Source organism: Chenopodium album, chromosome 8 (genome assembly GCF_948465745.1).
Source record: "Chenopodium album chromosome 8, dcCheAlbu1.1, whole genome shotgun sequence".
Classification (NCBI taxonomy): domain Eukaryota; kingdom Viridiplantae; phylum Streptophyta; class Magnoliopsida; order Caryophyllales; family Amaranthaceae; genus Chenopodium; species Chenopodium album.
The window spans coordinates 61,759,591-61,771,357 of NC_137841.1; the positions used below are offsets into that span (position 1 = coordinate 61,759,591).

Genomic DNA, 11,767 nt, shown 5'->3' on the forward strand with positions numbered 1-11,767 from the left:
ATGTAGATAAGATTAAAATTGTTATCTTTGTATATATACAACCGCAAATAATTGTTCCATTTATATGCGGATGGTCTATAAATATATGTACTCAATTATTTTTATTAGAGTTACAAATATATGTATACGTGTACGTCCACGAAAAACTAGTATCGGAATAATCGATCCTACTCAGTTTATTTCCTAAAATCAATTAGGCCATTGCTAAACTCAATTCAATTAAGTCAAATGAGATTGAGTGTGTTCTTTTTAATTTAATTGTATTTATCTGAACTTATCTTAATTTATGGATACTTTTTGATACTTAACTTATTTTGTGAGAGGGAAAAGTAATACTCTGTAAGTATGTTCTTTTCAACTTATTAGGGTGTATTCCTTTCAATTTATTTGAACATATCCGAACTTATTTAAACATATCCGAACTTATCTGAACTAATTTGAACTTATTTTGTGAGAGGGAAAAGTAATAATGATATTCTTTTCTTCGTAAAAAAAATGATATGCTTTTCAACTTATTAGTACTTATCTAAACTTATCTTATTCAATAAGTACTGAAAGTAAGTTGAAAAAAACATAGCCTAAGTATTGAAAATAAGTTGAAAAAAACATAACCATTGACCGTATTAATAATTGGCATCAATATAAACTATAAATTAGAGTTTTGTTAAATAGTAAACTCAACATTGTCATCAATCTATAACTAGAAGCTGGAAAGAGTTCATTTTGCATTGTCTTTTAAATTTTGAAACATTTATTACTCCACTTTTGTGATAATGTACTTATCTACTTTTCTGGGTCAAAAAAAAAAAAAGGACTTGCCTACTCTACTCTACGTTTCAACTAGACTACTCGAGTAGCAGTACTCTATGAGTCATAGGTAGTGAGTACTATAGATGTTAAAGGAGGGCATAGGGAGAACCGAGGAACTAGGCGGAGACAAGGGGGTCCCCCACTTAAAAAAAAAAATTGGTTTTCTATATACTAGTTGTGGCACCGTGTGCTACGCACGCGGGCAACAACTTGGTTAGTATATATCTAAGTATTGTTAAATAGATTTTTTATCAATTGCCGTTTTGTAGGTTTAAGTACTATACAAATATTTACAAAATACAAAAAAATTGGGAGAAAAAAGTATAGACGAACAAACTAAATACATTATTTTATTTTGCAATACAATTATTGTATTACATAAGTACAACTTGTTACAGAATAAATATTTAAATTTCATAAAATCTATAATATATATATATATATATATATATATACACACACACACACACACACACACACACACACACACACACACTAATCTAAATACATATATGTTATAAAAGTCCTTACATAAATATATTATACATAATATAAACTCTATATGTATGTATGTATGTATGTATGTATGTATGTATGTATGTATACACACACACACACACACACACACATTTGTTATTAAAGATAAATACATGTATAAATATAATTCAAAGCTTAAGTTTAGTAAAATTTGTTGACATTTGTTGTAAAAGTTGTTTATGATTGTGTTCTTCTAATTTTAATTGATAGTAGTTATAGTCGCCAACATCTATATTGTAAGTTTGTTGAAGAAATTTGAGTGCTTGTCTAGCAGCGTTTTGTTGTGATGGACCAATTCGAGTAGCTGGTGTCCCAATAAATCGTAGAGGATATGAGACATTAGGAATACCATTTATATCTATATAAGCTTTTACTTCATCGTTGGTGACAGCATAAATACCGAATTCTACTTGAGGTAATCCCAGCTGAAGTAGTATATCGTGTAGAATTATTTTGATATTTGTTTCCAAAACTCTCCGTGGTTCATCCATTATATGGTGGTTAAGAACTTAGTATTTTAATGTGAGCTAATGAAATTTTTACGTATGAAGTGAATTTGCAATAGTTATTGTTTTAAGAGAAAATCTAAGTTTCTATTTCTATTTATAGGCATACTTTAAAAATCTTGTAGTGATCTTTTATTACATATTGAGTTTCAAACATGCGTGTCAAAACTAAAAATGTTTTATAGTACACATGTGAGACATGTATTATGTTTTATGCATATTCCACAAGTGTCTATAATGTAAATTGTACAATTTACACGTGTGTGTGTATGTGTGTGTGTGTGTCGTATCTGTGTGTATTCATTTCTAATTTATTATTTTAATCCTATGTGCTTAGAATATGTTATATTAATTCTATGTATTTGGTATTGCAATAAAATGTACAGGATTTATTATACTGTAGAGTAAAACATTAAAATATGATAAATACGTAAAAAAAAAAATGGTTATTTAGTGTGAATCTACATATAGAAGTACATATGTATTCAAAAAAACATTATTTATTATACATTTAAAAGTTGAAATTGTCTAAGGAAACAAAGTTTGTATTGAAAGCGTGAAATTATATACATATATATGTTCATAAACACGTCTGGAAATTATTCTACATCTAAGCTTCAATGATGCGCTTAGCTTTCCAGCGGAGCTGCTGAAATCCTTCTCCCAACATGTACGTCGTCATCTCTATGGTAAGCTCCCTATCCTTCAAAGTTGTAATGCAACTGTCTACAAGAGATCTTTGTTCCTATAATTGTGTATAAAATGATTAATGATTCTTGTAAGTTTGTTTGTAGTTTTGAATGTAATATTAGTTAAAGCATACATACTTGTAGTGTGAGCGTAGCCATATGATTAGCATCATCATCTATCAGTTGTTCAGCAAGATGACCAAAAAGTGTGATTGGTATATCACCACTGTCGTCAGCAAAAGTAATATGCAGCACAGTTCTACAACGTGTATAATTACGCATGATTAAATATTTAAGGGAAATTCTCTTTGGTAACACCCAATTTTTCATTTTTATCTTTGGTAATTTGTAAAAATTCTTATTATCATTGGTAACATTGTATTTTGTGTTACCAAAGATAATAATTTTTTTGATAAAAACTGTTAACCATGGTTAAATATCTATATTTTTAATGATAAAATAAGTTTTAAAATAATATTTCTAAGAAATAACAACCCCTCCCAACCCACCAGCCACCACCTAACCCCTTACCCTGGCCGGCGGAAACCCCTTGGCCGACGGAAACCCCCCTACCTTGGCCGGCGGCGAACCCCTGGCCCTCTGGCTCCTGCCGGCGATTCTAATGAAGATTTTCCTGATAATTTTTTTCCCACTACCCCCTCCCCCAACTAGCAACCCAGGCCCCTCCACTTACCGACGCCACCCCTCCCCTTGCCGGTGACCAGTGGCGACCATCTGACCCCTCCTCTGGCGACCCTATACCTCTTCCTTTCCCTCACTTTCGACACCTCCACCCCCTCCTTTTCCTCCATTTCACAAAATTTAATTTAATAGTGTAGATTAGGGTTTCAGTCGCTTAAAAAATTCGAATATCGGTTCAAACATTTGATGATGATGAGGTGAGAGAAAGGAGAGACGGTAGAGAAAAGATCGGCGGCGATCGGCTGTGGATTCGAGAGGGGGAGAGGTTTCGTTCTTATGGTTTTTAATGGGGAGGAAGGTGGGTTTCAGGGAAGGGGGTGCTGGTTCCGGAGGATGGGGGAGAGGCGCGTTAGGGCGGGGGGTGTCGGCGCGCCGGCGATGGCGGAGGCAGGGCGCTGACGGGGGTTAGGGCGGCCGACGGCTTGAGTGGTGGCAGGCTGGTGGCCTTTTTAAAATAATAATTTCTAAAATCATTAAAATGTTACAAAAAAAATTCTAACTAACTAGAGTTAAACATTTGGTTAAAATGTATAATTAATGTTATAGTTGAATTAATATAAAAAATACAAGTTTACCAAGGATAATAAAATTTTTGGCAATTCACCATTGAGAAAGTTAAAAACTATGGTGTTACCAAAGAGAATTTCCCAATATTTAATAGGATAGAGAAAAGCAGTGATTGTATGTTATGTTATTAGTAGTGGTATATCAATTACCGTGGTTCGGATGTTCCTACGTGCGGAGAGCTAAAAGCACGACAATTGAACACTAACCCTCTTTCAGTTTCACATCGTTTGCTGCAGACATTACATGCATTGTATACAATACTGTTTTTGTTTGTAATGTCAGTGACTTGTCCGATGATCCGTATTGTTTTTCCAGACTTATACCAAAACAAATGCAGATGTAATTATACAAAACATTACGTTGTTCAGTTTTATTTGTGTAATGAAACATACTATGTAATTTACCTCTTGCTCAGGTAATTGTGAAATTGGGATTATTAATTCAGGCTGTTGAGAACATTATGTTGTTCTCGTTGCGAGTGAATTTTGAAGGACTCGAATTTGGTCCTTGTTGTTCACCGCCCTGTAAATCAACAGCGTAAGTTAAGTAATAATTAATACACAAATGGAATTAGATTGGAAATTTGGTTTACCAATCTCGGAGAAGTTGTGCTTCTGGAGTACTTGGGTTAATTTTCAGTGAGGAAGCAAAGGTCGTGTTGAATGAACCCTCTATAAACATATATGGCGCAGGTAGTTAGTAAAAGTGTACTTATTATGTTATAATTATTTGTTTATATCATATATCGTCAAAAGTTGATGCTTTGACGCGAGAAACTTCTATAACAGGCATCATATCTATAATATCAGCAACATCGGCAGCTTCGTTGTGAACCAGAGTAGTCCATGCTGATAGCATAACAGGTTTCATGCTACAAAAAGTAGAAGAAATTAAATGTTCCACAAGAATAGTAATAATTAAGTTAAAGTACTCTTGTATTGAAAAAGCATTTTACATTATTGTAATATATATACACGTACTTGGAATCTATGATCTTAATCCTACGCACTTCATTAGGCAGTCCGGAAGTCATGGAGCGAATAGTTTCTACATCGTATATGTGAATAGCAGTCCTAATAATATCTAAGGAAAAAATACAAAGAACTTAGTTATATATGTCAATTAATTCATGTGTATTTACGATGCACCTAAGTAATTATAATATCTGAATGGGTATTAAGTAATATTTACCTATTCGATTAGATGTGCCGACGAAATCCAGAGCCCGATTAAGTAGAACAAAGTATGAGCTTGGTTCAGGTCTTTGTTGTGTGTCAGAAATTCTTGTTGCAGAATTGATCGTCATCTGATACAGCTGATTGTCTCTAACATACATGTCAAGTATGCGAGTTATGATACAGTTGGTAATTTTGTATTCTCTGTCTTCAATAAGAAGATTATGAAACAACTCAATATCTCGTTCAAAGATCACAACCTTCATTTGAGTTCCATGGCAATTTCAATGTTAAGTAGTTGTTAATTATGTTGACATAATTAATATTTTATAAATTGTGTATGATATACCTGTGCGTCTTCAAAAATAAGTTGCTATAAATTTGTCGTGCCTTCGCGAGATTTTTTTGCCGGGTGCTTCTTTATTAATGTGGCTATTGTAGTAAAATTTCGGCTTTGCTCTGTCAAATTGGCAAGAGGAAGTTGTTGAGCAGCCATTATGTCGTTGTGCAATCTAAATAGAACCTGCCATGCACCAATGTGATGTAAGTAAATATTACAAGCGATAAAATTATAATATCATGGTATAACGTAAGTGAAAGGAAAGATAAGTATGTTCACTCTGTGTAGAAGGAAAGATAAGTAAAATTACAATATTCCAGCATACCTTAAAATCTCATAACATACAACATTTTTAGTGTTTCTCATAACATAAGTAAAATTACAATATTCCAGCACGCCTTAAAATCTCATAATATACAACATTACAATATTGTAAAATTATAACGTAAGTAAAAGGAAAGATAAGTAAAATTACAATATTCTAGCACGCCTTAAAATCTCATAATATACAACATTTTTAGTCTTTCTTATAATAGAAGTAAAATTATAACGTAAGTAAAAGGAAAGATGAGTAAAATTACAATATTCCAGCACGCCTTAAAATCTCATAACATACAATATTTTTAGTCTTTCTCCATCCATGTGGTTCATTTGCAGAGGGCTTTATCAATATTTGAACATGTTTACCTTTTTTAGCACGAGACAGTGCAACATATAATTGACCATGAGAAAAGACCGGTTGTGATAAATATATGCCAACTCTATCAAGCGTTTGACCTTGAGACTTGTTAATAGTCATTGCAAAGCTTAGATTGATTGGAAATTGTTTGCGAGTAAACCTAATAAGTTACTTGTCCGTAGCCGATGGCTGTAATGGGATCCGAGGTATAAAAACACGTTGACCGCAGTGATGTCACACAGTTATCTCAGCATCAATAACATTGGGGAAAAAGGCTCTGCATACTAATCTAGTACCGTTGCATAAGCCTAATGTTGGATCTAAGTTTCTAAGCAAAATTATTGGACTGCCTACCTTTAAAGTCAAATGATGAGGCGGAAGGCCGGATGGAGCTAGGCTATTAAGAAATTCAGATGGATATTGTTCGGATGAATTATCTGTGCAGCTGTCGAAACTTTGTACTCATAAGCTCTTTCTGGCTGTTGGTGCACTAAAAGAGAATTTATCTTTGTAGCATGTTCATTTTTTGGAGTTAAAATAGCTCTTTTTGTTGCAGTCGAAGAATCGAAAGTTGTCTTCGAAATATCAGGGTAGATGCTTTTTGCTAAGAGTTCCAGAGATGAGTCTTCATTGTCATATGGTATGACTAAAGGTTTAGGAAGCTCTATATTTTTCCCATCTTTATAAGGGGGCACACCATTTCCAATTTGTAAGACAAGATTACTAAAAGTTGGGTCATCGATTGCTCGCATGTTTTGAGTTAGATGGATTTTCTGGAGTGCGTACCATAAAGGAGACATCACAAAACTCGTTGCAATAACCTCATTCAGACTTCCTTTAGGTATAACAGGTAGCACTTGTCGGAAGTCACTGCCAAAAACAACAAATTTTCCACCGAATTTCAATTTGTTTGAACAAACATCTTGTAGCAATCTATCAAAGTACTCAATTGTTTGACGCTTTGCCATTGGTGCCTCGTCCCATATAATAAGTTTTGCAAGACGAATAAGTTTTCCTAAAGCACTTTGTTTGGAAATACTTGGACTTAGAACCTCATTAACATCTAAAGGTATTTTGAATCGAGAATTTGCAGTTCTACCTCCAGACAGACCAGATGCAGCAATACCAAAGCTCGCAACTGCTAAAGCAATCATTCCTTTTGCTCTTACATTAGAGAGTAATGTAGAATATAAAAAAGTCTTTCCTGTACCACCAGGGCCGTCAACAAAGAAAGCTGCCGGCTTATTATCAAGGACTGCATTGTAAATTATGTTGTAAGCAATTTTCTGTTCACTATTAAGTAAATTGACAGCATTTATTTCTTCGGGATGAATAGGAATCTGGAGCTCTTCTTTGATTTCTTTCATTCCTTTCACTAAGTCATCTTCTTCAAGCTCTAACAATCCAAAATTGTAGGTGTCGAAAGACTTTCCCATTGACTCAACAAGGTAACAAATGCTTTTTATAGTTAATTTGCGAGCCTTTTTTTTTTTGTTCGAAGGGAAGTTATGGTTATAATCTTCAGAAAGATATGGGTAAAAATTTTCCCACAGGCAGTTTGGATCATCAGGATTGCAGTATACCAACAATGTAGCAAATAGTCGTCGTAAGGCAAAAGGCATTTGACTTTGGGAAGCTTCTTGTAGGCACTTATCTATAGAATCGTCTGCTTCGAGTAGACCTCGTTGAAATGCTGCTTCTCGGAATGAAGAATATCTTACGTTGTTGAAGGTCAGCAAATGATCAAAAGAGGTTGGACCACGAACACTTGTGAGCAGTAACCGCAAATAAAAACGTTCACCTTCTGCTGGATTTCCATGTACAACACGTTCGATCGCAGTAGTTGTCGTTTGACGGCGTCGCCAAATTTTTTCACTTTTTTTGGCACGCCATGTGTAATGTTGAGAAAATTCTTGGTACAATAATGTGCGAGCAAAGCTATCAACTTGATTCATCTCAAAAAAAGCAGTTAGCATAGTTCGTTGTCTGCATGAGTCAGATGCAACAGTCTGTAACCTTTCTTGTGAATGGAATGTCATAGTTTGCATATTTGGCAAATGTACTTGCAGAGAAACAACGTTTGGATGTATACCATTCAACGGAAATCTGAAAATACGCCAAGCAGCTTCTTGGGGCGATATCCATCGCGCTGTCTGAAAGGAAGTGATTTCATCACCTATGCTTATGTTGTCGGGATTAGATAAAGCAAAAACAACCCGATCGTAACCTTTGTATATATACTTATACAGATATTTAACTGCCTTTATTGTAGAGCACACTTCTACATTTATATGGCAGTCATATTTTGCTAGTAAATACGGATTATATGGTATTACCCACCTATTATCAAGTCGTACTCTGCGTACCAAATATTTTTTTCCATCATTATGACGTCGGTATATAGGGTATGAATTATGACCTGTCGATGTCGTTTCAGAAAAGCTTCGAGGGTAATGGTTTTTACACTTTCCATCTCGCATGCATATATTTCCCGGATTATCATTTCCACAAGGGCCATGCATCATATGCTTTAAAACAACTTCATAAAGATGAGCGTTAGTCTTTTGTTCTGGTACCTCTGCACAGACATGCTCATCGTATTGGTCTGAAGTTCTAATCTTAGATGCTGAATCTAAAATGATGAGAAAGTGTACATGTGGTAATCCTCTTTTTTGAAATTCAATTACGTAAACATATGCTGCAACCTCGCCAAATAGTTTCTTTTGGACAATATCTTTTTTCAATTCTGTTAATTTTGCGTGGAAAACTCTTGCTATTAGATCAAGTCTGTTTTGCACTTCCTCGTGAGGTAGCAGTTCATCTGTAATTTCAGGCCATGAAGGGTTGCAGGTCATGGTCAAGAAAATATCTGGTTTTCCGTAGTGCTGAACTAAAGACATCTTATCAAGGTATCTGCGCCTCATATCTCGTGGACCACCAATAAACGAAGGAGGGAGAATGAATCCATGCCCAATATTTAATCCATGCGATACGCCGGTGTTTAAGCTGTCGAGAATACCTTGGTAAAGTTCAGCTCTAATTGTGTCTTGGTTTTGACGAATAAAATCCAAACGCGAAGTTTCGATTTTGATGTACATATCAACAATGTACTGTTGTAATAAGCGCCCACATCGCAGTAGAAAGGAAATATCTCGTATACGAATCTGTAATCGGTAGCAATAATACTCTCTACAGGAAACTTTTTTTTTTTCAGACGTTGATGAGTAAATTCCTATATAAAAAACAAAAGATAAAAAATAAGTGGTGTTTTTTTTATTGATTAAAGTGAAATTTTTCTCGAGTAAATTATTTAATAGCCAAACCTTGTTCTTCAGCTTCTAGAAGATCATCAACAGTTTGGACAAGAACTTCATTTATCGGAAATGTATGACATTCCTGTCTTCTTAGATATTTTGTTTTATATCTATATATCTATCTATGCCAACCAGTTTGGCCGTAGGGAAATAAAATCGGATACTGTAATGGATCGTAGCATCCGCAGTAATGGAGTATACGATGGTGTGCACCTGAATGTGCACGAACCACAATATCGCGTTGCAGCGGAGCAGACGTGCCTGCATCTTCCAACCAAATTGCTGCCACTTGGGAAGAAGTAGGTGCATTGTGAGTACGTTGGTCTTGATCTGGATCAGATCGGATTATAATGTGACTTGTGTCAACCATATTAACATCTTTAAGCGACCGAAAAAATTGAGCATACGGATTTAGCTCCATTAAGTGCACTAATTGGCTGATCACACGTGGATCAAGATCCGTAAAAATTGATACACGATGTCGGTACTCAACATCTGTTTCATAGAAATATAGCTGCAAATATCGCGGTTGTTCATCATTTCGACGTATATCATTTATGTTATGATATACTTGCCCTTGGACTCTAAATGTGTAAATACCATGATGTCTTCGTGCTAATTCTTTATCCTTCTTCACACCCAAAGATGTAAACGCAAACATATTGTTGTACAGAATAATATATTTACGAAAACTCTCGGAGATGCTGTCCAATGACAGAAATAGGTTACGCAAACTATCTGGAATATGGTTAGGAGCAAGTCGAATCTCCCCTTGGCTGCAACATAGGTTAATTGATTCGTCCTTAAATAGCTTTGCTCCACAATATATACTCACAAAGCATAGACACAGGTAGAACGTATGCATATTTTGGAGGTCTTTTCATGTTGTTTGTTTTGATTGTATTTCACATATTCAGTATTTTAAAATAATAGGAAAACAAATTAAACAAAAGCAATGCATAAGAATATATGTAAAAAATTAAAATAGAAAAAACAGACACTTTATTTTGATCACTCCAAAAAGAAATGCAGGCATATAATAAAGGGACGGAGAGAATATAATTTTGAGTGCAAAACAAAGCTTTTTCTTTCTAAGAATTTATATGATTGAGGGTCATTTACATACATTATATTGTACTTCTAATGTTTCATGATTAATTTATAGAATAAGCTCAAGATAAGCACTTATCTAGGAATATATTAGAGGTGCACTTGTATAACTATTATTTTTTAAAACTTTATCAAAGGTGCTTTAGGAAAATGATTTTACTGGAATTGTCTAAATATTCCGTATTAATTTAAACAGATTGAGGGATTATTGTGGTCATTGGATGTTGTCATCTTCGGCTTGTTTGACGGTGGTGTGGAAGTAGATTACAAGTTATGCCTTTAATTCGCAGTCTCCTATTTTAATTCAGAAACTTATGCTCCATATACGAGTAATTATTATTTGTATATGACCAAATTAGATGCTTTTGCACATTATTTATGTGACTCGTGTTAGGTATTAAATTATTTATTGCTTTTTCTTTATTTGTCCGAAAAAAAAAGCAAAGGATCCCAATGGAGTTTTGTCTTTCGCTATTATTATATCCTAGAAAACGACACACTTTAAAAAAGAAATGTTGATATAAGATACTCGCTCCGTTTTTAAGTACTTGCTCCATTTCAATTTTTTGCACTATTCATTTGTCCTACTTTGATTAATGTTTGTGATTTATACATAAGAAAAAATATAGTATTGTGGGTACTTGTTGGAATCATCTCAATGAATAGATTATTAATTTTCAATTGTTAGAATTTATACGTATTGATAATTAAAATTAGTGATCAAATATTAGCATCGACATGCGTGTCCAAGAGAAATGAAGCAAGTATTTAAAAACGGAGGGAGTATGAAATTGAAAATATGTGAACTTATAAGTTTGTAAGTATTTTTTTTTTTTTTGGTAATGTAATACGGTTAGCTATTTTATAAAATCTATAGTTCTCTGCTTGAACTTTTCATATAAGTTGTCACTTTATTACTCCCCTTAGTTTAATTATAGACAATTTAGTTGACTTAAATAAAGTAACAGGTAAGTGGGGTAGTTGGAGTATTAAAAAATTGTAAAAGAAAGATAGTAAGGTTAATAATTTATTTAAAAGTAATGACTATGACAGGGAAATTACAATAAAATAAGTACCAATGGGTTTGGCCGGAGACCATGAGAGGAGAGAGATATAATATCTTACTATAGCTTTTTTGCCAAAAAAAAAGGAAGTGTAACACTTATTAAAACATAGACGTAGTGTATGTAAGACATTTAGGTGATCAGATACGTGTAAAGTAATTTGAAGTATTAGTATATGCACGTACTTTAATTATTCATGTAAATTTTGCTTAACCTTGGTCGTTGGCCCATTTTGGAAATTAAATTATTTAATGTTTTTCTTTATTTGTTTGAA

The 11,767-nt window shown here is 33.9% G+C and overlaps 1 protein-coding gene across 1 annotated transcript; it reads right to left on the minus strand.

Annotated features, from left to right (window-relative positions):
- Positions 1 to 6,397: 6,397 nt before the first annotated feature.
- LOC145643128 (uncharacterized) lies at positions 6,398 to 10,184 on the minus strand. Its single transcript, XM_081694289.1, has 2 exons — positions 9,549 to 10,184; positions 6,398 to 9,115 (listed from the first exon to the last, which is right to left on the minus strand). The coding sequence occupies exons 1-2, from the start codon at positions 10,182 to 10,184 to the stop codon at positions 6,398 to 6,400; spliced, it is 3,354 nt and encodes a 1,117-aa protein (XP_081550415.1).
- Between the last annotated feature and the right edge of the window lie 1,583 nt (positions 10,185 to 11,767).

Bases quoted from the DNA above. Each gene is read 5' to 3' on its own strand.
- LOC145643128 (XM_081694289.1), bottom strand. From the start codon at position 10,184: ATGCATACGTTCTACCTGTGTCTATGCTTTGTGAGTATATATTGTGGA. The intron at 9,116-9,548 runs GTTCGTGCACAT...TTATTACAACAG, and splicing joins CGCTGCAACGCGATATTGTG to TACATTGTTGATATGTACAT.